This window comes from Chlorocebus sabaeus, chromosome 9, assembly GCF_047675955.1.
Source record: "Chlorocebus sabaeus isolate Y175 chromosome 9, mChlSab1.0.hap1, whole genome shotgun sequence".
NCBI classification, from domain to species: Eukaryota; Metazoa; Chordata; class Mammalia; order Primates; family Cercopithecidae; genus Chlorocebus; species Chlorocebus sabaeus.
Window position 1 is genome coordinate 60,292,659 of NC_132912.1, and position 25,562 is coordinate 60,318,220.

Here is a 25,562-nt window from a genome sequence, read left to right on the forward strand (position 1 = left end):
GAGGTTCTCCAGTTTCTCTCTCTGTTCACTGTCCTGGTGCTGCCTTACAAAAGCGCAGGAGTTGTGGTGAAACCCCATCTCTACTAAAAATACAAAAATTAGCCGGGCGTGGTGGGAGACACCTGTAATCCCAGCTACTCAAGAGGCTGAGGCAGGGGAATCGCTTGAACCCAGGAGGCAGTGAGCTGAGATCGTGCCACTGCACTCCAGCCTGGGCAACAGAGTAAGACTCTGTCTCAAAATAATAATAATAATAATAATACAGCATCTGAAGAACAAGGCAACAGCCCACCTTGAACAACCACAGCCTCTTCGCCACTTCCAACTGAGTGACAGCAGCCTGGTAAATTCTTATTTTGTTGTTGTTATCCACCTAATAGTACTGGCATTTAGAATTCACGGTTATCCTTGTTTTTTATAAAATCAATGTCAGCTGTCCTCTCATGTGGTCTACGTATTTGCCCTGCACCCACATTTTGACACTGTGCTCAGTGTACCTCCTTACAAGCCCAGAATAAATCCACAGGGCATTTCTTTACTCGCCCTAAACTGAATACACTCACATATGCACACGCATGCGCACACACAGTAGCAGACACTGTAGATTTGAGAAAAGACGTCAGAAGGACAGAGGGTGAGGTTACATTGCACAGCTTACAGCCGTCATCGGTAGAGTTGACCTCCACACCCTGTCTTCCCACTCACTGCCACTCTGGACTTTCCTTTACCCTCTACAGCCCTACAGTCAGCCGGCCTATGTTCCCAGTCCTCACACTCTTCCTTCTCATAAGTTCAAATGTCTTTCTTCTTCATTAAGCAGTGCAGGGCAGCCTGCTTCACCCAGCCTCTTCCTCCACATTTGCATCCCCCAAAAAATAGCTGTGCTTGGTGGGGAAAAACTCCTTCAGTTTCTAGGACTCGCTTTCCTTAGAAGGCAATAGGAAGTTATATATAACAGCAAAAAATAAATTCACACACTCTTGTCCCTCTGTTTCTAAGCAGTCGATTTGAATTCGTTTCTAAGCAGGGAATCTGACTCCCCCAGAACATAAATGCTACATTTATATACCTTAAAATTTTGATCATTCTATATAAATTAGATCGTTCGCACTTCTTCTTTTTTCTTTTTCAGCTAATCTATGGCGTTTTCCCCTGTTATAAAGCCTTCAAAGAAGTCACTTTTAGTTACACAAAACATTCCAATGAGTTGACTTAACCAAAATTCACTTTAAACGATTACATTGCTTCTGACTTTTTGCCATTATTAATAATGCTATGATAATCATCTTTGCACTTTTTCCAATTTGCAGATAATTTCCTTAGCATAGATTCTAGCAGTGAAATTACTAGCCAAAGTCATACCAGCAGCCTGGGTAAAAAGATATGTGAGCAGCTTGTGTATTGGTCCACAAGAGCTGACTGTTAAATTTTCAGGAATTTTCTAAGCCAGTTAAACATAGACATCATTAAAAGTTAAATGTAATAGGCCAAGCACAGTGACTCATGCCTGTAATCCCAGCACTTTGGAAGGCTGAGGTGGGCAGATTACCTGAGGTCAGGAGTTCGAGACCAGCCTGGTCAACATGGTCAAACCCTGGCTCTACTAAAAATACAAAAAATTAGCCAGGTGTGATGGTGCGCACCTGCAATCCCAGTTACTTGGGAGGCTGACGCAGGAGAATCACTTGAACCTGGGAGGCAGAGATTGCAGTGAGCCAGGATCTGACCGCCACTGCACTCCAGCCTGGGTGACACAGCAAGACTCGGTCTCAAATTTTGTTTAAAAAAATTTAAATCTAATAAATATACAATTAAATAAAGTTTATTAAAATAAGGATAATAAATACTCAAAACTCAAAACAAAAAAAGCATATAAATACTAGATGTGTATTCTAGGAGGCCACTTGGCCCAAAGCCTCACTCCTGAATCTGAACCTCTCCTCCCATCAGCGGCACGCATCTGCCCTCAGCACAGACAGACGAGGTGTGCTGGCAGGCACCAGAGAGGTGAGAGCAGTGAGGCCATAGGGACCCACCCCATGGGGCCGCCACAGGAGAGAGGCTGGTAGGAAGGCCTTCTCACTGCCTGGGCCTGCTGCCCTGTGTGCACAGCTGCTTGTCCCCTATGAGGCTCCCTCGGGAGTGAGGCCACTGCTCCCCTATTGGCTGCACACAGCCAGCCCAGAGCCAGGCTGCACCATGGTCCATGTGGCTCCATCAAATGGGCCTGAGGGAAAATGTCTAGGTTTGTTTTAGAAAGCATAGATGGGAAGAAGGCTTTTCTAACTATGCCCTCAAATTTAGAAAATATAAAAGAGGCCAGGAGCAGTGGCTCACACTTGTAATCCCAGCGCTTTGGAAGGCCAAGGCAGGTGGGTCACCTGAGGTCAGGAGTTTGAGACCAGCCTGACCAATATGGTGAAACCCTGTCTCTACTAAAAATACAAAAATTAGCCGGGCATGGTGGTGCGTGCCTGTAATCCCAGCTACTCAGGAGGCTGAGACAGGAGAATCGCTTGAACCTGGGAGGCAGAGGTTGCAGTGACCCAAGATGACGCCATTGCACTCCAGTCTGGGAGACAGAGTGAGACTCTGTCTCAAAAAAAAAAAAAAAAAGAAAATATACAAGAAAATTTGACCTTGTAACAATCAAGAATTCGTGCACGACAAAAAATTTCATCACGAAAATCAAAAAATAAGTGCCAAACTGAGAAAAAAATGTTTATCACAGACAAAAGAATCCTCTTCCCTAATATGTAAGAAGTTATTAGATATCAATAAGGAAAAGACAACACAATAAAAAGATAATTTACAACACACTGTGCAGTAGAATACTATGCACCTGTAAAAAAAAAAACAAAAACAAAAAAAAAAACCTAAATAGATAATGTAAGAATTGATATGAAAAGCCTTCTAAAAACTAGTTAAATGAGGGAAAGCAATCAAAGTATAGAACTCCATGCATAAAATGCCAATTTTTCTACAAAAAAAAAAAAAGAGGAGGAATAAGGCCTTTCATGATGGTAACTGCAAAAATAAAGTGAGCGGATACATAAAAAACTAAGAACAGTAGTGACCTCCGGAAGACGGGGGAACAGAGTAGACGGAGGGAGAGAGGGAGTCAGCCATTTCTCAGTACACCTTTTTAAACCTTCTGGTTTGGGAATCTTATACTTGACAAGAAAGGAAAGGGTGAGAAGGTGGGAGGGAAGAAATGAAGACATCATCAACCGTCCCTACACTGTAGGCAGAGGGAGAATAAAGTTATGAGTAACCCCAAACCCCAATTAAAGCAAAACTCAGACACCCCTTCATGATCTGGGGGTGACTGGACTCTTCTGCAGATTACCTGAGGTTAAGGGAGCCGCCAGGTGCTCACCACCCAGCCTCTGGCCCTCCTGGGGACAGTGGTTGTTCAGCAATGATCTGGGGACCGGAGCACCCAAGAGGAGAGAGGCCAAACCTTGGGGCTGGCCTAAGGTGGGGGCAGGTAGAAGGAAGAGAGGCTCCCTGCAACCTCTTAACCTTTGGTCCTGGCAATTTCGGACAGTCATCTAAGTGCCCTTGCAAACCCTTAGGAGACACAAATGTGTGTGAGGACCCGCCTGCATCCAACCATGCTAAACTGCAAACCTACTATTCCAATTAGAGAAAAACCGGCTTGCCTGGGACTCCGAGAGTCATCAAGCCCTGTGTCCAGGCTGCCCGGCCATGCTTCACCCATCTGAAGGCTCATTACAAGTTCTTAGCCTGGGGCCCTTAGAGTCTCAAACTGTATGCAAACATTCTAGGTCTTTATATCTGCAAATTTGAGGGGGAAGAAGGTATACAGCTTTCTTCAGATTCTCAAAGGAATCCTTGACCTTAAAAAGGTCAAAGCTCGTAGGGGTGCGATGGCTCAGGCCTGTAATCCCAGTACTTTGGGAGGCCGAGGCGGCAGTATCACAAGGTTAGGAAATCGAGACCATCCCGGTTAACACGGTGAAACCCCGTCTCCACTAAAAAATAAAAAAAAAATTAGCCGGGTGTGGTGGCGGGCACCTGTAGTCCCAGCTACTCGGTAGGCTGAGGCAGGAGAATGGCGTGAACCTGGGAGGCAGAGGTTGCAGTGAGCTGAGATTGCAACATTGCACTCCAGCCTGGGCGACAGAGCGAGACTCCGTCTCAAAAAAAAAAAAAAAAAAAAAAAGGTCAAAGCTCTCAGAACTCCAAAGTTATTACAAATCTCCAACTCCCACACCTCTCCTCCCTCTCCTACCCCAGACTAGGGCTGAGGTCCAGAGGGGAAATGCTAGCCCCAAACTACACAGCAAATCTGGGGCAGAACCGGGACTGGGACCCCGGTGTTCCATGCCCTAATCCAAGGCCCTTGCCCCAACCACGCCAACGTGGAGCCTCGACCCACCTGACCGGCAGGGCGAGGGGCTGCGGAGGACCCGGCCCGGGGAGGTGGTGGTAGAGTCTTGCCTCCTGCTCATGGCTCTGGCCGAGCTCCCGGAACATGGAGCTGAGGCCGGCGACCGTGCCCTTCTGGATAGCACGGAGCGAGTGGCGTCGGTACTCGTCTCGGGCGCGCTGGGCTCGGCGGCTCCTCTCCTCATCAGCCGCCTTTGACCGGCGCACTGGAAACAGGAAAACAGCGCGTTAGCCCAGATCCGCAGCCCAGGCAGTGCATTAGGCCAGCTGAGACAGGATGTATTCGGTTGGTGCAAAAGTAATTGCAATGTAGTGGCAAAAAATCGCGGTGACTTTTGCACCAACCTAATAGTCCAAGAACCTCAGGATTCACCTGGCTGCAAAGAAGCTCAGAACCCAGAATCACAGGCAGGCCCCGCCCACCCCTAGCAGCAGCCCTAGGGCAAGCCTGTCCCTACAGAGGTAGAGATACCCTGACAGTTTAGGGTTGTCTAGTTGTTCCTGTGACGCCATTCCAGAATGGCCAAGCCACCTTGGAGTTGAAATTTCCATCTCCCTATGTATTTCTTCCTGGGAGTGTCCTGCTCAGAGCAGCTCCTCAAATCCTCTGCCCACTCAGCTCACCTGTCAAGGTGGCCAGCATCTCCAGACACCACCACCGTCACCCTCATTGACAGTGCCAAGTCCTGGGTTTGGAGCCTTCCCTGCATTATCTAAGGGACTTCCCCCAACCACCCAGGGAGGGCACATCACTATTTCTGCTTTATGGGAGAGGAAACCAGCCTCTGAGAGGTTAAGTAACTTGCCCAAAGTAAATCAGCTAATAAGGAGCAGAACCTGGACAGAAACCCAGGTGTGCCCGGCTCTAAAACCCACACAGTTCTTTCCCCACCATGGCCCCATCACTCAAGCAGCTACCTTCGATTTAAAACCCTGTGTATCTGACACCAGAGCTCTTTCCTACTAAAAAACAAAGCAGCATTGAAAGACCATCTGGCCCAACCTCCTCATGTCTTTCATGTGGAAACTGAGGCCCAAGGAAGGACAGCAATTTGCCCAACTGGGTAAGTGGACCAGGCCAGGAACCATCCTTCCTCCTACTGCAAGATGAGTTGTTGGAAACACTAGTGTCCCAGTTCTGGAGCTCCTTCTTGGTTTCCCATGACCTTGACAGCTGGTAGGTGAGTGTATGGGCGGGGAGGGGGAAGAGGATCTTTTGATAACTCCAACAGCTTACAACACCCCAAGACACCCAGCTCGCTAGCCCTCTGTATTCACATATACATATATTAATGTAAGTATATATATTCATTTTCTTGAGATAAGGTCTCATTCTGTCACCCAGGCTGGAGTGCAGTGGTGCGATCACAGCTCACTGCAACCTCGACCTCCTAGGCTCAAGCAATCCTCCCACCTCAGCCTCCTGAGTAGCTGAGACTACAGGTGTGCGCCACTATGCCCATCTAATTTTTTAAATTTTTTGTAGAGATAGGGCTTCACTATATTACCCAGCCTGGTCTTGAACTCTTGTTCCCACCTCGGCCTCCCCAAAGTACTGGGGTTAGAAGAGTGAACCACCATGCACGACCTCTTCCATCTTTTTGTGCTCCTCAGGGAAGGGTCCTGTCTCAGCCAAGTGGCCTTGAAAAGGCCTTCTAAATCTCAAAAGGGAGGTCTGGGACCAGGAAAATGCGGGAAAGGGAACAAAACCCATTACAGGCAAATTCTGGAATTAAAACCAATTATTTTGTAGTCTCATGGCATCTCGGCAGGCCCCATCTGCCTCTAAAATCCAACTATTTTGCAAAAACCTCTTGCTGGCTTTGTTCTTCTAATTGTACCAGGCTAATGCCCCAGCCCCAGTGGGTCACCTTCTCTTCTCAGAGTAAAATCTTAGTCTGTTTCTACTCCAATGCCACTCAACACATGCATAGCAGGCACCTACCAAGAACTGCACTGTTAGTATTCGCAGGATAAAGGTCAGTTGCCCTGTTCCTGAAAGAAAGCATTTCTACTTCATGAGTTGTCAAAGAACGCTTTCTGGGAACAGAACATCTCCCAGATCTGAGGAAAGCAGCATGAAGTCTGTCCCTCAGAAGGTATTTATGGAAGTGGCCCCATGGGTGTCCCATGCAGAATATCCACTAGGCTGTGAACTCCACGAGGGCAGGTGGAGAGTCTGCTTTGGTCTATTCATTGCTGTATTCTAGTAACACGGTCAGCAGGCGATACATATTTTTGTATGACTGATGGAACTCAAGTATTTAGCGCTGCACTAGGCCCTGAGTTGGATACAGAGATAATAGTGAAGGAAATCCTTCTTTCAAGGCACTCAGAGGCAAGCTGGGAAAATAAGACCAACAAATATCTCTAGCATAATGCAAAAAGTAGTGAGCATCATTTAAAAAAGAGACCAATGAAGTACTGTCAGAGTTCAGGGGCAGCAGCAGCCTCGCATGCTACTAGGGAGCTAGCAGTCATCACAGGAAATAATTTGACTGGGTGTGGGAAGATCAATAAGAGTTTTCCAGAGAAAGAAAAGGGAAGAGGCCATTGCAGAGAGAAAACTGAGGTTTCAGTGGTTTGTCACTCCTTATGTTACAAGACTCCAAGACACCCCTCCCTCTGGCCTTCCATTTTCTTGTGTTCTTCAAGGAAGGGTCTTGTGTCTGCTAAGAGGCCCTGAGAAGACATCCATATGTTGTGGCTTCTGAAACTCAAAAGGGAGGTCTGTAAGTTCCAGACCCTAAGAACACCATGATACCTGCCTTGTATTGTTGACGAAAGGCTCCAACAAGGTCAGGATGCTCCGGGATGGGCTTTGCAGACATTTGACTGCAAACTAAAAACTAGAAGCTCGTGCCCTACAAGGACCATGACTTTTGGAAGATTACAGCCCCTGAGAGACAGTGACATTCAGTGACAGACAGGCAGGCAGGTTGCAGAAGGAAATTATATGCAGACTAGGGAGCCGGGTTTTTGGCATTCAGACAGGTGGGGCCCTGAGCCGTTTGTCACACAAAGATTAAACCCATTCTCCTAAAGCCCAACTCTAATCTTACCACTTTCTTCCTCAAAAGGCTTCAGGGGCTCCCACTGCACACAGAATAAAATACAAACACCTTGGCCTGTCAGGTAAGACCCTGAGAAGTGCCCTGCCTACTTTCCTTACTTTCTCAGCTCAGTGGGCTCCTTCCCCAGCACACCCACACACACACACACTACTCTGCACTGTAGCTCCACCACACTCCCACCAAGCTACAGACCTGCCTCTGTGCAGCCGTGTTCACCAACTCAGACCAACCGGCTCAGCTCAGAGATCTCAGGCCCACCCTACTCCCCTGCCCAGACGGAAAAAGTTCAGTGTCCTATAGAATTCAGATGATCCGGTTACATCCTGCAAAGAAACTCCATGTTTCAAAGCAACATTAATTTGTAGTAATCCCTTGTGTGAATAGAACAATGTCCCTGAAAATTAATGAATAATCCTATAATATGGGGAAAGGCATCAGTAAAGATTTGAATTGTATGTGAATGTGGATGTATTTAAATTCTGCTCCGTGTGATCTTGGGCCACCTGAATTACCTTATCTACACCTTCTTTCCTTGCCTATAAAGTGGGGACCTGACTGAGTTGCTTTGAGACGTAAATGGGACAGTACATAGCAGGCTTGAAAAGCCCTGGCATGGGCTAGGTTTATTAAATATTATCTGTTATTGTCGTGTTTGCTGTGAGATACAGAGGCTGAAATGGCGCCTTTAGAAAGAGTCCGTCCCTGGGTGGAGGTGGGGAAGCGATGTGAGAGCGGAGGGGATGTGTGGAGTCAAGGGCTCCTGTCAGAGAATGGAAAAAACAAGTATGAGTAGGAAAAGCCTCCGACCCCTGGGGAGGGAAAACAGGCAGCTGAGATGCTGAAGGGAATCACACAGGCCTTTTGTGACTCGGCCTGCTGGAGCCATGGTCCCTGGGTGGAAGAATGGGCTTGGCACTCAAGATGAGGTAAGCAAAGTTCGACCACAGCTAAACTTGGGCCTACAGGAAGGACTCTCAACCCTTATCTGAGGCTTCTGAGGTCGGCAGCCAACCACTCCTGTGGTCCTGAACCCTGCGAGCAACGCCAGATGGCTGCCAACAGTGACCCCCTGTGGCCTCCAGGAGCCACTGCAGGAGTTCCTTAAGACCAGAGCACTTCACACCCCTATGAATGTTGTAATGACTCGGCTTGGGGGCTTGGATTTCTGAGCAATTCAAGAGGAAAGAAGACCCTAAGCAGGACACGAATCGGCCACATGGGAGCTCAGGCTAGCATTATTCCGAGTTATAATACCAAAAATATGTGCCACCTAGAGTTTAAGGAGCACTTCAAGCCAGTTATGTCCAAGGAGAAACTGCACGATGTCCCATCCCATGAAGGGATAGAGAAAGCCCTTCGGCTGTCTTCTCCTTCAGCTGTCCTCCCAGTCCAAACTTCTGCTGTGCCCACTCCACTCCCAGTCCAGACTCTACCCCGACAAGCCCCTTGCGGCTCTACCTGTCTCAAGCCTACAGCAGTTCAGTATCACTGACCCCGACTCTGGTGCACACTCTAAGAGGAAAGGGAATGGAACCCACATCACTGGACCCCAAGCTGGGCCTGAGCCCACATTTCCCACTCCGCGCTGTCAACAACCTGGCAAGAAGCAAGACAACCAGTGTGCAGATTGTTGGTTAAAGGCCACAACCGGAATGACACAGGTCAAGGAGCCAGAGGTGAACACAAGTCCCTCTGATGACTCCAAAATCCTGCTTAATCTAACCTGGTATTCTATCCAAAATCCTCCAAAATCTAACCTAGTAACTGCAGCAATGATAAATGTCCAGTTTTTACAAATAATAGCATTTCTCAAGTCAGGCTGGCTCATCTCTAAATCTCTGGGCAACTAGATGTTATCTAACTCCACACTCCTACATGTTCACAGTTGAAAAACTATGAAATGAATTTCTCTGCCTGATGTATTCAGAGTCTCAGAAGCCAGAGCTCTGCTGAATAACTGACTGAATTCTCTGTTGAACGGAATAACTAATGGTATTCAAGTGATACTAAATGGGATAATTTCCTTTTTTTCTAACTTGGAGAATTTAATTTGGGTGTTTTATCAAAAACTGCTGCTCCCCCTTAGATTAATGGGCCACTATATCTTTCATATTAAATTAATTGAGTGCAGAATGGTTTTGTTGGATTTGAATGACAGGCTCTGGAGTTTAACTCATCATTCTTTAAGAAAGGCTAAGATGAGGAACTAAAACCATGGGGCCTGAATTATCACATCTTCTTTGTTTTTCAGAGGCTTTCCCATTTTCAGTTGCCACACAGAACATTAATGAGCAATCAAGCAGCTCCTGGGCCAGATGATTTCCATTCTCCATCCCTAATGGGAAACCAGCCCCGCTCTTAACTTTCCATCCCATTGTGTAGCTAAAACAGAAGTGCACTTCATGAACACAGACGTTTACAACTTAGAAAGCACCGTTACTTCCTCTCTCTCATTTCACCCTCCCAAAAGGCCTCAGCTCAACATGATTAACCCCATTTTACAAATGAGGAAACTGAGCAACGGAGCAAGAGTTTGCTCAAGGTCACACTAGTAAGTGGGCAGAGCTAGGACAGGACTCCCAGTCCAGTGCTCCTTCCCACACACTGCAGTAGCCTCTGGTGACCGCTTTGTAATGGTTAATGATTTTTTGTCAGTATAAACCTTTGCTCTGCCTCCTCTTTCCATCTGCCTCTTCTTTTGTCCTGAATTTAAATGAATGAATTCTTTTTTAACTCTTTCTCATCTTATCTTTCTAGCCTCATTTTTCATCACTGGAACCCCAGGCTGCCACCACACTGCAACACGTACCATGACCTATGCACACAATGACCTTGCTTTGCTCTGCTATGACACCCTGTCCCACCTTCTTCGCCCACCCATTTTCCCTGAACCAAATGCCATTTCCTCTGCAGAGTCTTTCCAAATGCTCTCCGTTCTGAAAGGGATTCACTCTCTCCCCATATATTTTATTTTATGTTATTTATTTTTGAGATGGAGTCTCGCTCTGTTGCCCAGGTTGGGGTACAATGGCACAATCTCAGCTCACCGCAACCTCCACCTCCCCGGCTCAAGCAATTCTCCTGCCTCAGCCTCCCGAGTAGCTGGGATTGCAAGTGCACACAGCCACGCCTGGCTAATTTTTGTATTTTTAGTACAGATGGAGTTTCACCATGTTGGCCAGGCTGGTCTCGAACTCCTGACCTCAGGTGATCTGCCCGCCTCAACCTCCCAAAGTCGTGGCATTACAGGCATGAGTCATTGTGCCCAGCCTCCCCATGTATTTTATACAAACCTATGTTGGCACATCTACCTATTGAACTGTAACTCAGGCATGTAAGCCTCTTCTTCCAGGCTGAGATTTTTGAGGGGAGGAAGTATGTCTAACACAATGGTTGGCATACAGTAGGAGCTCAACTGATGTACAGTTGTCCCTCGGCATCCTCAGGGGATTGGTTCAAGGAAACCCCATTCCCCATCTCTCATGAATACCAAAATCTGCGAATGCTTGAGCCCCTCTTATAAAATGGTGTAGTTTTTGCGTATAGCCTACGCACACCCTCCCATATACTTTAAATCAGCTCTGGATTACTTACCATACTTAATACAATATGAATGCTATGTAAATAGTTTCTATGCTGTATTTTTGTTTTGTTTTTATTGTCATGTTGTTATTGTTGTTTTTTTCCAAATATTTGCTGTCAGAGGTCGAGTGAATCTGCAGATGCAGAACGCAAGGATACCCAAGGCCAAGCGTATACTTTTGCTCCTCAGTCTTACTGGGTGCAAATGACAAGCATATCCCCCAAGCGGCAGGAGGAAGCATTGCAGGGAAACGTTCGGTGAGTAAGATCAATGTTGAGCTACCCCCAGCAGTGAGCTTCAGTAAAGATAGAGCCTCCATCTGCCTTTATTCTGTCATTTCAAACAAACTTGTTATAGAATGTAATGTCTGCTTAGTGTTCCCGCAACCTCAGCCACCCCTCGGCAGTCCTGGGAATGCCTAGCAGTATGTTTAAGAGACTCCACAGGACAGAACCCATGAGGAACTTCCTGTGCATGGACCACTGGAGGCCTGTGAGGCCAATGACCAAAGACATCCCTCCTACAGGCTGCTTTTCGAGATACCGAACCTGCAGGCCAGAACACTAGACCAAAAGTAAGGAAAAAGAAAAGCCTTCATTTGTGCCTGATGCCCTGACCTCCCTACTGAGTCTGAGCCTAAGTTTCCTTATCAATACAATAGGAATGCCAATGCTCTGCTGTGAGGCTGTTCCCCACGCATGAGAATGAATGTCCTAAGGCTTTGTGAACTCTCAGGGTTTGGGGCATTCAGATGAATTTAGTGAGGGCACAGTTTTTAGCAGTATTTGGCAATTCTTAAAACAACTCCAACCTATGTGTGAATGGGCATGAAACAGTTCAACAGCAGCTGCCCAGTCGTTATCAATGAGCAAGGGGAACATTCTCTCCTGAGCATATGCCCCTGAGGCATCGCCTAAGAGCCTGCCCCAGATAAAAAATGAGCTTTGACCACAATGTTGCACTTGTATAATTTTAACTCTGAAAGGAAGAAGTAACAGTGAAACAGGTCCCAAGGCTGGAAGTGGTCAACAGAGAAAAGGAGGCATGGTCCTGAATACAAACAGACCCCACCCACATTTCCGCTCCCCAGCCCAAGGGCACGCCAATACCCAAGTAACAAGGAATTGAGACTTAAAAGCAAAATCCCACTGTAATTTCAACTGCATACACATGCATTCCATAGTGTGATTCCATTCTTGTTCCAAATAGAGGGAACCAATCATTTTCCACCTCCCACAAACCAATGACAGTACTACTCCCTGAACACGCTATTAAGCAGAAATTGAAGAACTGGGTGGACTCGCCACTCTGGTGCTCCAGGAGGAGAGGACAGAGGAGTCTGTCCCCTGCTTACACTGCTGGGGTGGGCCTGAGATTTGGCTCTATGTGGATAGCACAATCCCTTAGGCTTTCAGTGATTCAAAGAGCTTCTGAGTGCAGCAGTCACTCAGGTAGGAGGGGAACTGTCCTTAATAGAAAAAAAATTCTCAAGCTAAAGGCAGCCACTAGGCCAGGGCAACAGTATTGAAAATATATTACACACAGCCCAAAGGGTTTCACAGAGGGGTCCCTGAAGCCACAGGATGCGGGGAGGATTCAGGTCCATGGTCCCTGGACCCCTCACTCTCCTCACCTGAGCCAGCTGCTCACACCTTCTTTACCCGATGGGCTTCAGCATAAACGTGTGAAAACAGCGGCCATAAGGGAGCTTGGAGAGCAAAGACAGCCCAGTTTTCAAGCTCTTTTGTAAATACAACAGTAAGTCCCTAGGAGAGAGAAACAGAAGGCCTGGTTGAGAGATGAAGTTTGCACTGCACTGTGCTGGCATTGCTACTCTGAGACATCTGCATACAGGATAATCTCCGCTCTGGGCCTGGGCACACAGCCTTCTGTCTGCCAGGGCCCAAGAGACCTAGGAAAATCTGATTCAGGACATCAATGCTGAGAAGCAAAAGGAACACTGGTGTCTTAAAATTTGCAACTGCCTCATGGTGCAAAAATTGTACAAAATAAAAATTAAATTTTAAATTTTAATTTTTTTTTAGATTCTGTTTGGTTTATTCCTTTTCCAGCATTTGATTACACGCTAGGTCACTTGGAATAAAAAAAGATTCAACACAAAATTAAATACTTTCCACCCATCCACCTTCCCAACTGCCCAGTTATGGCCCCAAATTTGTCCCAGAAGTTCTGGGTGTTTTAGGACTGGTACCAAATTAATTATATGTCAACTTAAAAAGGTATCAGTGGAAAAGGTGAATTAAGGACCTCTGAAAATCCTCTCCACCATAAAACAATGAAAACACTGGAAAATCCTCAGAACCAACTTTCTCAGATTGTTAGAAATTAACCAAAGGCTTACAGGAATTCAAGAAGCATTTATTCAAGAGAAAAAGGTTCATAACAAGTGAAGAGACTAAATCCGTAATCAAAAAAATTTCCCACAAAGAAACCCGAGGCCTAAGATGTCTTCACTAGTGAGTTATACTAAATGTTTCAAGGAAAATTAATTCCTCTTTACAAGTTCATCATGAGAAATAGAAGAGGAATGAACACTTTCCAACTTGTGCTTTCCAACTTGTGCTTTCCAGCTTGTGCTAGTATTACCCCGATACCACAACCAGACAAAAACATCAAAGAAAATAAAACTGCAGACCAATATCCCTTATGAATACAGATGCAAAAATCCTCAACAAAATAGTAGCAAATGGAATCTAGCAACATATAAACAGGATTATATGCTATAAGGAAGGGGGATTTATCCCAGGAATGTGAGACTAGCTCAGTATATGAAACTCAGCCATGGCATGCACCATGTTAATAGAATAAAGAACAAAAAACATATGATCATCTCAACAGATGCAGAACAAGCATTTGACAAAATCCAACACCTTTCATCATGAAAACACCCAACAATCTAAGAAAGCATGGAACTTCCTCAACCCGAGGTTCTGTATGAAAACCCACAGCTAACATCATATTAAATGGTAGCTAACATCTGTAATCCCAGAACTTTGGGAGGTCGAGGTGGACAGACTTCTTGAGCTCAGTTGGTTAAGACCAGCCTGGGCAACATAGCAAAACCCCGTCGCTAAAAAAAAATATAAAAATTTGCCAGATGTGGTGGTATGCATCTATAGTTCCAGCTACTCAGGAGACTGAGGTAGGAGGATCACTTGAGCCCAGGCAGTTGAGGCTGCACTTAGCTAAGATAATGCCACTGCACTCCAGCCTGAGTGACAAAGTGAGATCTTGTCTCAAAAAAACAAAAAACAAAACAGTGAAAGACTAAAAATTTACTTCTAAGATCAGAAACAAGAGAGGGATGCCTTTTGCCACTTCCATTCAACATAGTATTGGAAGTTCTAGCCAGAGCAATTAGGTAAGAAAACAAAATAAAAGGAATCCAGACTGGAAAGGAAGAACTATCTCTATCTGCACATGAAATTATCCTGTATGTAGAAAATCATAAGGAACATAAAAATATACATTCCAGCTAATAAACAAGGTTAGTAAGGTTACGGGATACAAGATCAATATACAAAAGTCAATTGCATTTCTATGCACTAGCAATAAACAACCCAAAAATGAAACTAAGAAAACTATTCTATTTACAATAGCATCAGAAGGAATATGCAATTAGGAATAAACTTAGCAAAACAAAGGCAAGGCTTCTACACTGAAAACCATAAAATATTATTGAAAACGATTTTTACACCGGGCGTGGTGGCTCACGCCTGTAATCCCAGCACTTTCGGAGGCCGAGGCGGGATCATGAGATCAGGAGATCGAGACCATCCTGGCTAACACAGTGAAACCCAGTCTCTATTAAAAATGCAAAAAAATTAACTGGACGTGGTGGTGGGTGCCTGTAGTCCCAGCTACTCGGGAGGCTGAGGCAGGAGAATGGCGTGAACCCGGGAGGCGGACCTTGCAGTGAGCCAAGATTGCAGCACTGGACTCCAGCCTGCGCGACAAAGCGAGAGTCGGTCTCAAAATAAATAAATAAATAAATAAATAAATAAATAAATAAATAAATTTTTAAAGACTTGGATAAATGGAAAGACATTCTGTGATCATGAATTGGAAGACTGCATATTGTTAAGATGGCAATATTCTCCAAATTGGTCTACAGATTTAATGTAATCACTATCAAAATTCCAGCTACCTTTATTGCAACAATTGACAAGCTGATTCTAAAATGGAAATGGAAATACAAAGGACTCAGAATAACCAAAATAATCGTGAAAAAGAAGAACAAACACGGAGGTCTAATACTGCCCAATTTCAAAATGTACAACAAAGCTACAGTAATCAAGACTATGTCATACTGGCATAAGAAACGGACATATAAATCAATGGAACAGAATTGAGAGTACAGAAACAGGCCAGGCACGGTGGCTGACGCCTGTAATGCCAGCACTTAGGGAGGCCAAGGCAGGCAGACTGCTTGAGCTCAGGAGTTTGAGACCAGACTGGGCAACATGGCAAGACTCTATCTCTAATAAAAATATGAAAAAAAAAAAAAAAAAACTCAGGCATGGTGGTGCATGCCTGTGGTCCAGCTACTCAGGAGGCTGAAGTGGGAGGATAGACATTTGAGCCTGTGAGGCAGAGGTTGCAGTGAGCTGAGATCACACTACTTTACTCCAGCCTGGGTGACAGAGTGAGACCCCGTCTCAATAAAAAAAAAAAAAAAAAAAAGAGAGAGAGACAGAAAGTACAGAAACAGACATATTTTTGGTGAATTGATTTTCAACAAGAGTTCCAATACCATCCAATGGAGAAAGAATAGTCTTTTCAACAGATGGTGCTTGGACAACTTGGATGGCCATATGAAAAAAAAATTAAGTAGGAACCCTACCTCACACAAAAATTAACTCAAAATGGATCAAAGACCTAAATGTAAGGGCTAGAACTATAAATCTCTTAGAACAAAGAGAGGTGTAAGCCAGTGTGACCTTCCTTGGATTAGGCAATGGTTTCTTAGATAAGACACAAATCATAAACAACCAAAAAAATGGATAAATTGAACTTCATCAAAATTAAAATTTTTTGTGCTTCAAAGGACTATCTAGAAAGTGAAAAGACAACCCAAAGAATAGGAGAAAATATTTGTAAACCATATCTCTGATAAGAAATTAATATCCAAAATATACAATGAACTCTTGCAACTCAACAACAAAAATTCAAAAATGGGTAAAGAATTGGAATAGACATTTCTCCAAAGATGATATATAAACAGCCATAAAGCACATTTTTTAAATGTTCAACATCATTAGTCATTAGGGAAATGCAAATCAAAACCACAATGAGATGTCACTTCACATACACTAGAAAGGCTTTCATAATAAAAAACACAAAAGATTACAAGGGTTGTCAAGGATGCCAAGGAATTAGATTCCTCATACATTGCTGGTAAGAATATAAAATGGGGCCAGGCGCGGTGGCTCAAGCCTGTAATCCCAGCACTTTGGGAGGCCGAGACGAGCGTATCACGAGGTCAGGAGATCGAGACCATCCTGGCTAACACGGTGAAACCCCGTCTCTACTAAAAAATACAAAACACTAGCCGGGCGAGGTGGCGGCGCCTGTAGTCCCAGCTACTCGGGAGGCTGAGGCAGGAGAATGGCGGGAACCCGGGGGGCGGAGCTTGCAGTGAGCTGAGATCCGGCCACTGCACTCCAGCCCGGGCGACAGAGCGAGACTCCGTCTCAAAAAAAAAATAAAAAATAAAAATAAAATAAAATAAAATGGTGCAGTCACTTTGGAAAACAGTGTGGCAGTTAAGAGGTGAGACCTTTAAGAGATGATTGGATCATGAGGACTCTGCCTTCAAGAATGGATTAATCCTTTCATGGATTAATGTATTAATGGGTTAATGGGTTATCATGGGAGTTGGTTAGCTATCAAGAGAGCAGGCCTGTATAAAAGCCGGTTTGGGCCGGGCATGGTGGCTTACACCTGTAATCCCAGCACTTTAGGGAGGCCGAGGCAGGTGGATCACCTGAGGTCAGGAGTTCCAGACCAGCCTGACCAACATGATGAAACCCTGTCTCTACTAAAATTACATAAATTAGCCAGGTGTGGTGGCACCCACCTGTAATCCCAGCTACTAGGGAGGCTGAGGCAGGAGAATCTCTTGAGCCTGGGAGAGAGAGGTTGCAATGAGTTGAGATCACCCCACTGCACTCCAGTCTGGGCGACAGAGCAAGACTCTGACTCGAAAAAAAAAGCCAGTTTGGCTGTTAGTGTACCTTCCATCTCCATGTGATGCCCTCCACTGCCTCAGGACTCTAAAGAGTAGCCACTAGCAAGAAGGCCCTTACCAGATGCAGCCCCTCAACCTCGGACTTCCCAGCCTCCAGAACCATAAGAAATAAATTTATTTTCTTTGTAAGTCACTCAGTCTCAGATATTCAGTTATAGAAATAGAAGATTAAGATACCATATGACCCAGAAATTCCACTCCTAGGCATATAGGTTATACTCAAGAGAATTGAAAATATATGTTCACACAAAAACTTGTACACAAATGTTCATAGCAACATTATTCAAAATGCCAAAAAGTGAAAACAACCCAAATGTTCATCAACTGTTAAGTGGATGAACAACAATGTGGTATATGCGTACATTAGAATATTATATTATTAACCATAAAACGGAAGGAAGGAATGATATCTGCTACAACATGAATGGACCTTGAAAACATTGCGCTAAGTGAAGTCAGACATCAAAAGCCACATAATGCATGATGCTATTTATATAAAATGTCCATCATAGGCAACTCTAGAGACAGAAATTGATGAGTAACTTCCAGGGATATGGTAGGGGGAGGAGTAACTGCTAATCGATACAGAGTTTCTTTTTGAAGTAATAGAAATATTCTGGAATTAAGATACTGGCAATGATTGCACAACTTTTTGAGTATACTAAAAACCACTAAATTGTACACTTTAAAAGGCTAAATTTTATGGTATGTAAGTTGTATCTCCATTTTCAAGTCTATTTAATGAATCTGGCATAAGATAGGACCAGAAGGCTGGCCAGTAGAAGACACCTCACGTCTCTGCTCTCCCCGTATGGCCCTAGTTGCAATCATCACTCAAGTGTACCATCACAACAGCCTCCTTGCTCTCTTCCCAAAACCTTGCCAGATCATGTCACTCACCTTTGGGAGTTTCCCACTGTCCACGTGTATTAATCATGCCTTTTCATTTTCTGTATTTTCTGATTTTTTGACCTCTGAGGCCTTTCTGATTCTGGAGAGATTGCCCCTCCCAGGAATAGCCAATTCCTAGGGACAGTAAAGGGCTTGCCTGCAAGTGCACCTTCATATGCAAACCATTCAATCGGAAGCCCATCCCACAACTACCTCCCTTGTTGGGCTTTCGCACTCTGAGCCACTGTCTCCCTGCCTTACTCACCCCACAGCCAGATGATGCAAAACTAGAGATAGCCCCTACACCCAAGAGCTCACTTTAGTTATTTACACTGGCCAATCCTAAGCCTGCCTAGCCTGCCTCTCCTTACCCTTCCCCAGGAAATCACAATAAACACTCTTGCCTATGTTTTTGCCCGTGTTTTCCCCCACTCCCTCTGCCTCCTGACCCACCCTGGGGCTTCCCCATGTAGCCCTGCATGGCCTGCCGTGTCTCCCGTCTCTAGGGACCTGTGAGTAAAAACATTTTCCTTTACACGCCTCATTTCTGGGCCTGCATGTCTTACCATACCCAAATAAAACAAATCCCAGGCATGTAAGTACCGCCCTCCAAACTTAGCTCCACCTCCCCTTTCCCACCTAGTTTCTCACCAACCTGACACTCCCCAAACTCTCACCACCCCACACTTCCTAGGCATGACATGTTCCTTTGTCACCAAGCCTTTGCCCATGCGGGAGCCTCTACCTAAGCCCCCTTCCCAGCCTTTTTGATTGGCTTATTCCTGTGTCACCAGCAAGCCTCACTTCATGACACCTCTTCTGGAGACCCACTAGGACAACCACATTATATGTGCCACATCCTCCCTCCAAGCCCTTAGTCTATGTGTCTGTCTGCTGCTCTTCTTGATGAGTTTCTACAGGATGAGGACTGTTATTCCTCATCCCTGGAACCCCAGGGCTTAGCACAGAGCCAGGAAATTATTGGCAGCTCAGTAAAGGTAGAATATGAGACAAGGTCACACCCTGTTACCCAGGCTGCAGTGCCGTGGCACAATCATGGCTCACTGCAGCCTCGACCTCCTGGGCTCAAGCAATCCTCCCACCTTAGCCTCCCGAGTAGCCAGGACTACAGGTGCATGCCACCACCATGCCCAGCTAATACTTTTTATTTTTTTGTAGTGACAGGGTCTCATATTGCCCAGGCTAGGCTTTTATTTTTTTAATACAAGAAATATCCCTGGCTGGGCACGGTGGCTCACGCCTGTAATCCCAATACTTTGGGAGGCCAAGGTGCGTGGATCACCTGAGGTCAGGAGTTTGAGATCAGCCTGGTCACCAGTAGAGACTGGTGAAACCCCGTCTCTGCTAAAAATATGAAAATTAGCTGGGCATGGTGGCGGGCGCCTGGAATCCCAGCTACTCAGGAGGCTGAGGCAGGAGAATCACTTGAACCTGGGAGGTGGAACTTGCAGTGAGCCAAGATCTCACCATTGCACTCCAGCCTGGGTGACAGGGCAAGACTCTGTCTCAAAAAAGAACAACAACAACAAAAAAAGAAATATCCCCAACAGGCAGGTAAGCTCTTCAAGGATGAAGCCTAACTTACCCTCTAAATTCTTAGCAGGACTGAGCACACAGCTGGGCCTGAGTAAATGCCGATGGGGTGGCTGAGTGAACAGAAATGACGACTGAGCAAATCAGCAGTGGGAGGAGGTGGGTGGGGAGGCACGACTGGTCTCCCTGCCTGAGGCACAAGCTCTACTCACACTGTTCTTCCCACTCTCGCTCCTCTTTCTCACTCGCTTGGCAATGCAGCTGAGCCTGCTTCAGGGTCCAGTAGAGCTCCTTTGCCCTCTGCTCTTCCTGGAGGCGAATCTGCTCTTCTCCTCGCTTCCTCTCCTCTTCCTCTTTCCTCTGAAATGTCATGGGGACAGAACAACACGAGATGACACAACATTTCAGAAAAACAAGAAAGAAATACCTCTGGGATTCTGCAGTGGGTGAGGCTGAGAGTGCACCAGTGGCCTCTCCAGCCTCAGTCCCTACGTGTATGAAATTGAAATTACCCAGTAGTCCCATAGACAGTTGTTTTGGATAAACACATAAATTGTCCCTCTTAAAGCTTGAAACTTCTATTTGTTTTATTTGAATTGCTTCCTCAGGAAAGGATCCCTCAGGCCTCTCAAAAAGTATCAAATTACTGAAACTCACCAGATCACCACAATGCCTGACCCCACAATGAGATGATTGCTTCCTAGCTCCTCCCTACTTCCTGTTTTCATACACATTGCTACATTTCTTACCTGCTACATAAACCCCTAGTTTTAGTCAGTTAGGAAGATAGAGATGGATTTGAGGCTGAGCTCCCATCTCCTGTGCTGCAGCACCCAATTAAAGCCTTCTTCCTGGGCAATACTCATCATCTAGGTGACTGACTTTCTGTGCCGCAAACAGCAGGACCTGGATGGAACCCTGGTGTTTTAGTAATAAAGTGGTGGTGATCATGCCAACTAACTGACAAGGTGGTGGTGAGGAGAAAATGGGTTGAAACAGGTGGAATGCCACAGAATACTACACAGCCATAAAACAGAATGAAGTCACGTCCTCTGCAGTAACATAGATGCATCTGGAGGCCGCTATAGTAAGTGAAAGAACACAGAAACAGAAAACCAAACACTGCATGTTCTCACTTATAAGTGGAAGCTAAACACTGGGTACTCATGGACATAAAGATGGGAATGACAGACACTGGGGATTACTGTAAGTGGGAGAGAGGGAGAGGGGGAATGACTGAAAAAGTGCCTATTGGGTACTATGCTCACTACCTGGGTCATGAGTTCAATCATAACCCATACTTCAGCATCACACAACATACCGTTGTAACAAACCTGCACATGCACCTCTGGAATCTAAAATAAAAGTTAAAAAAGAAAAAAAAAAAGGCTGGGCGCGGTGGCTCACGCCTGTAATCCCAGCACTTTGGGAGGCTGAGGCGGGCGGATCACCTGAGGTCAGGAGTTCGAGACCAGCCTGACCAACATGGAGAAACCCCATCTCTACTAAAAATACAAAATTAGCCGGGCGTAGTGGCACTTGCTTGTAATCCTAGCTACTAGGGAGGCTGAGGTAGGAGAATCGCTTGAACCTGGGAGGAGGAGGTTGCGGTGAGCTGAGATCGTGCCATTGAACTCCAGCCTGGGCAACAAGAGCAAAACTCGGTCTCAAACAAACAAACAAACAAAAAAACAGAAAAAACAAGATCCAGTTAACTCAGGAGGCACAAGAATGGCTTGAACCCAGGAGGCAGAGGTTGCAGTGAGCCGAAATCGTGCCACTGCACTCCAGCCTGGGAAGGAAGGAAGGAAGGAAGGAAAGGAAGGAAAGGACGGAAAGGACGGAAAGGAAGAAAGGAAGGAAGAAAGGAAAGAAAGGAAGGAAGAAAGAAAGAAGGAAAGAAGGAGCGAAAGGAAAGAAAGAAAGAAATGTGGAACAATGTGTTAACTCCACATCTTACTGCAGAGGTAAGAGGACTCTGTGCCATCCTGGCTGGGCGCGGTGGCTCACGCCTGTAACCCCAGCACTTCAGGAGGCCAAAGCGGGCGGATCACCTGAGGTCAGGAGTTTGAGACCAGTTGGCCAACATGGTGAAACCCCGTCTCTACTAAGAAATACAAAAATACAAAAAATACAAAAGTACAAAAATTAGCCAGGCATGGTGGCGTGCACCTGTAATCTGAGCCACTCAGGAGTCTGAGGCAGGAGAATCGCTTGAACCTGAGAGGTGGAGGTTGCAGTGAGCTGAGATTGCACCATTGCACTCCAGCCTGGGTGACAGTGCAAGACTCCATCTTGTAAAAAAAAAAAAAAAAAAAAAAAGAAAGAAAGGAAAAGAGGACTCCGTGCCATCCTTAGGTGTACTTTCATTTTGGAGGAAGAGGGAGGAAGGACACAGTGAGGGGCGCCTGGTCTCTTCCTGAAAGCCAGTGAAGCAGGGTATGATTATGTCTTAACCTTAAGTCTGGATAAAGTATCTTAAAGAGAGAGTAGATTTGGGGGCCCTAAATCTCCCATTTCTGTCCCACTCCTGAGCTCTAAAAAGGTTGTGTCTGTGTGTATTTTCTTCTACCTTTGTTTACATCAAAGTAATATGTATGTGCTAAATGTGCATTATGGACCACAGGCTGCTAATGAAAATCAGCAGTCTCTAAATAACTTCACCAGAACCCAATCCAACCAACCTTAAACCAATGCTGGAGGCCACCATTTTCAACTATGTTAGCTGTTCCTTTGTTGGGCTACGTCCATATGTCTGATTAATGCTGCTAATCCTTGATTTATCAATTTATCAATCTAGATGTTAAATCTTGCCTTTCTTTTTTTGGCACATGCATATTTAGCACTTACATTTCCCACAGGTGAACACCCATACTCCCTATTTTTTGTCTCCTCAGCCTCACAATAAATTTGCCTCATAATTTGTGGTTAAATCAATAATCAGCATCAAAATAGTTTGCTGCAAAGCCAAACAGCATGCTATTTTCATCAATTCCAAAAAGTACATTTTTTTAACTTTGTAACATCTCTGAAATTTGGATGTATTTTACAACTTACAGCTTGCTTTTTAATAAGCAACAATTTTTTCCTCTTAAATAATGATATGTTTTGCTATTAATGGTAACTTAAATTCAGTAAAATATGCTAGGTATGGAAGCCTTTTCTTTCTAGTCCTTTTTTTCCGGTTTTTCCTGAGTTAATACATCTCGAAGCTGAATATTGAATTTTCCCAAAATTTTCCCAGATGTAGTAAGTCATTCTCTGTGTTTAACAAGTGCTTTTTCTTATAACAGACAATACAAAAGTTATTTTTCCAAGGGACACGCCACCCCGGGTGCCATCTTTTTTTCTCCCATCTGCACTGGTTACCACCTAAGGCTCCTCTCCATCCACCCACCAACGACACACCTCTCAACCTTCCTTGAGTTGGAGCCCCTGCTTCTTTTTTGAACACTCCGCCATTTTGCAGCAACATTTAGCACTTCTCAGCTAAGAATGCATAGAGACACTTTCTGAGTCTTGTCTGAAAATGTCTATATGCCACATTTACATGTAACTACCAATTTAGCTGAGCACAGAATTTGATTAAAAATAATTTTCCTGCAGAATTTTAAAGACTTCTTTGTCTTCTATCATCCAGAACTACCACTCTGATTCTCATTCTTCTGCACAAGGCATTTATTTTTCTCTCTGGAAGCCCCTGGGGTCTCTTTAACACCGACGTTCTGAACTTTTTAATATGATGTGCCTTGGTGTGGATTTTCTTGCACTGATTGTGTTGGACACTTGGGGGTACTTTCAGTCTGTAGCTTCTTATCTTTCCAGTCTAATTCATCTTTGCTTAGGATTTCTTTGATAATTTCTTCTCTTCTCAATTCTTGTTTTTCCTTATAGAGCTCCTATTTGTCAAATAATGGTTTTCTTGAGTTGATCTTCTAACTGCCTTATCGTTTTCCTCTCTTGCTTTCCATCTGTTGTCTTTTTTTCCTTCTTCTTCTTTTTTTGAGACAGCGTCTCACTGTCACCCAGACTGGAGTGCAGTGGCACAATTTTGGCTCACTGTAACCTCCACCTCCCAGGTTCAAGCAATTCCTCCCGAGTAGCTGGAATTATAGGCACATGCCACCACACCTGGTTAATTTTTGTATTTTTAGGGAGACAGGGTTTCACCACATTGGCCAGGCTGGTCTCGAACTCCTGAACTCAGATGATCCGCCCGCCTCAGCCTCCTAAAGTGCTGGGATTATAGGCGTGAGCCACTGTGTCCAGCTCCATCTGCTGTCTTTTTTGTTCTACTTCCTGGTTGATTTCATTGACCTTATCTTCCAAACCTTCTACTGAGTTTTTAATTTCAGCTATCACATGTGTAATTTCCAAGCTCTCATTCTTATTATTTGGCTGTTCTTTTCTCTTCATTGCATCTTGCACTTGTTTTATGAATGCGATAACTCATTTCTCTGAGGATTTTAGAGCTTTTTCTTCCCACGTACTCTGATTTAGGTCTGTTTCCTCTGTGTGTGCGTGTGGTTTTTTTAAGTTTGTTTGATTTGGTGCCTGTCATACATGTGAAAGGTTTTCCTCAGCTGTCTGATGTTCCCTGACTATTCATATTCAAGAGAGAAGTAAATATCTGAATAGGAAACTCAGAGAGCATGCTCCAGGCTTCATTGAGAGGAGGACTTTGCTCTAGGGCAATCGTAGGGGGAACCAGCCATGTTGCAGGACTCTCAGATGTAAGTATCTAGAGGCCCTTTCTCTGAGATTATTCAGTGTCTTCTCCTCTGTCCTTCCTGGGTGGTATCATCCGCAGCAGTCCAGGAATTGGAGGGGAGCAGACTGCAGGCAGGACTGCCCGCAGCAAGCAGGGCTCCTGGCCTAAGCCCCATGCTTCACAGAAACCCATGCTTTAAAGCACCTTCTTGTAAATTTCCTCCTCAAGTCTCCCCTCAGGACTGGCCAGAAATAGTCAGACCCCCAGGAATGGTAAGGGCAGGTGGTGGTGTCCAACTAAGGTGCCCTAGGCCCAGAATAGGTTCTACATGAGCCTGACTCCCTGTTCTTTCCTTCAGGGTGCTCTCTGATCATCTCCCTTATCAAGGGATTGAGCAGATGTCCCAAAGAACTCCAGGATTCCTATTTATGAAGTCATCCTGGGCCCCAGTGTGGGGGTCCTGGTTCCAGAAGGGTAGCCTAGCAAACAGATGAATCCTGCTGGCCAGCACAGTATTTTTAGCACAGGATCACGTGAGATTGGGTCACCAGAATAGTGCTAAAAGGCTGATTTTATGTGACTCAGATTTTTAATATAAACAAAGACTGCAAAGGGAAATATTTGCCAGCTCTGTACACCCTAGGGGCAACCCTGGCTGCAGGTCCCACCATTCAGAGTTCAGACCTCTCCTTAATCTCCCCATTTCCCTCCTGCTGCCTTTACTCTGCCTGATACCCCAACACCCCAACGTTTCCCTTTCAACTTTCCCTCTTCTTCTGGCCAGAGGGAGGGAGGTGGTAGCCTGGAAAAAACAGATGAAAAAGTTTTTGGTGAACAATTAGAAGAAGTCACTTACCTTCTTTAGCCCTTAATTCCCAGCTCTTAGAGAGTGGGTCATAAGGAAGTCAGAATTTTGTCTATTTTTTGCATTAAAAAATTAATCATTGAATTGGAGAAAAGTCCCCAGTCTATGTCATGTCAGAAGGAACAAAAATCTTGTCATTTTTAAAACAACGGAGTAAAAATGCACAGTTATCTCTTTTTATCTGCTTGTTGATCCAT

General features: G+C 45.1%; 1 protein-coding gene across 2 annotated transcripts in view; it reads right to left on the bottom strand.

Annotated features, from left to right (window-relative positions):
* The window catches only part of SH2D4B (SH2 domain containing 4B), a 111,919-nt gene that overhangs the window by 38,711 nt on the left and 47,646 nt on the right, over nt 1-25,562 (bottom strand). For both annotated transcript variants that reach the window (XM_073019019.1, XM_007962760.3), the window contains exons 4-5: nt 20,002-20,149; nt 4,406-4,622 (exon numbers count right to left, since the gene is read on the bottom strand). In XM_073019019.1, coding sequence (XP_072875120.1) covers nt 4,406-4,622; nt 20,002-20,149 — 365 coding nt within the window. The remainder of the gene's footprint in view (nt 1-4,405; nt 4,623-20,001; nt 20,150-25,562) is intronic.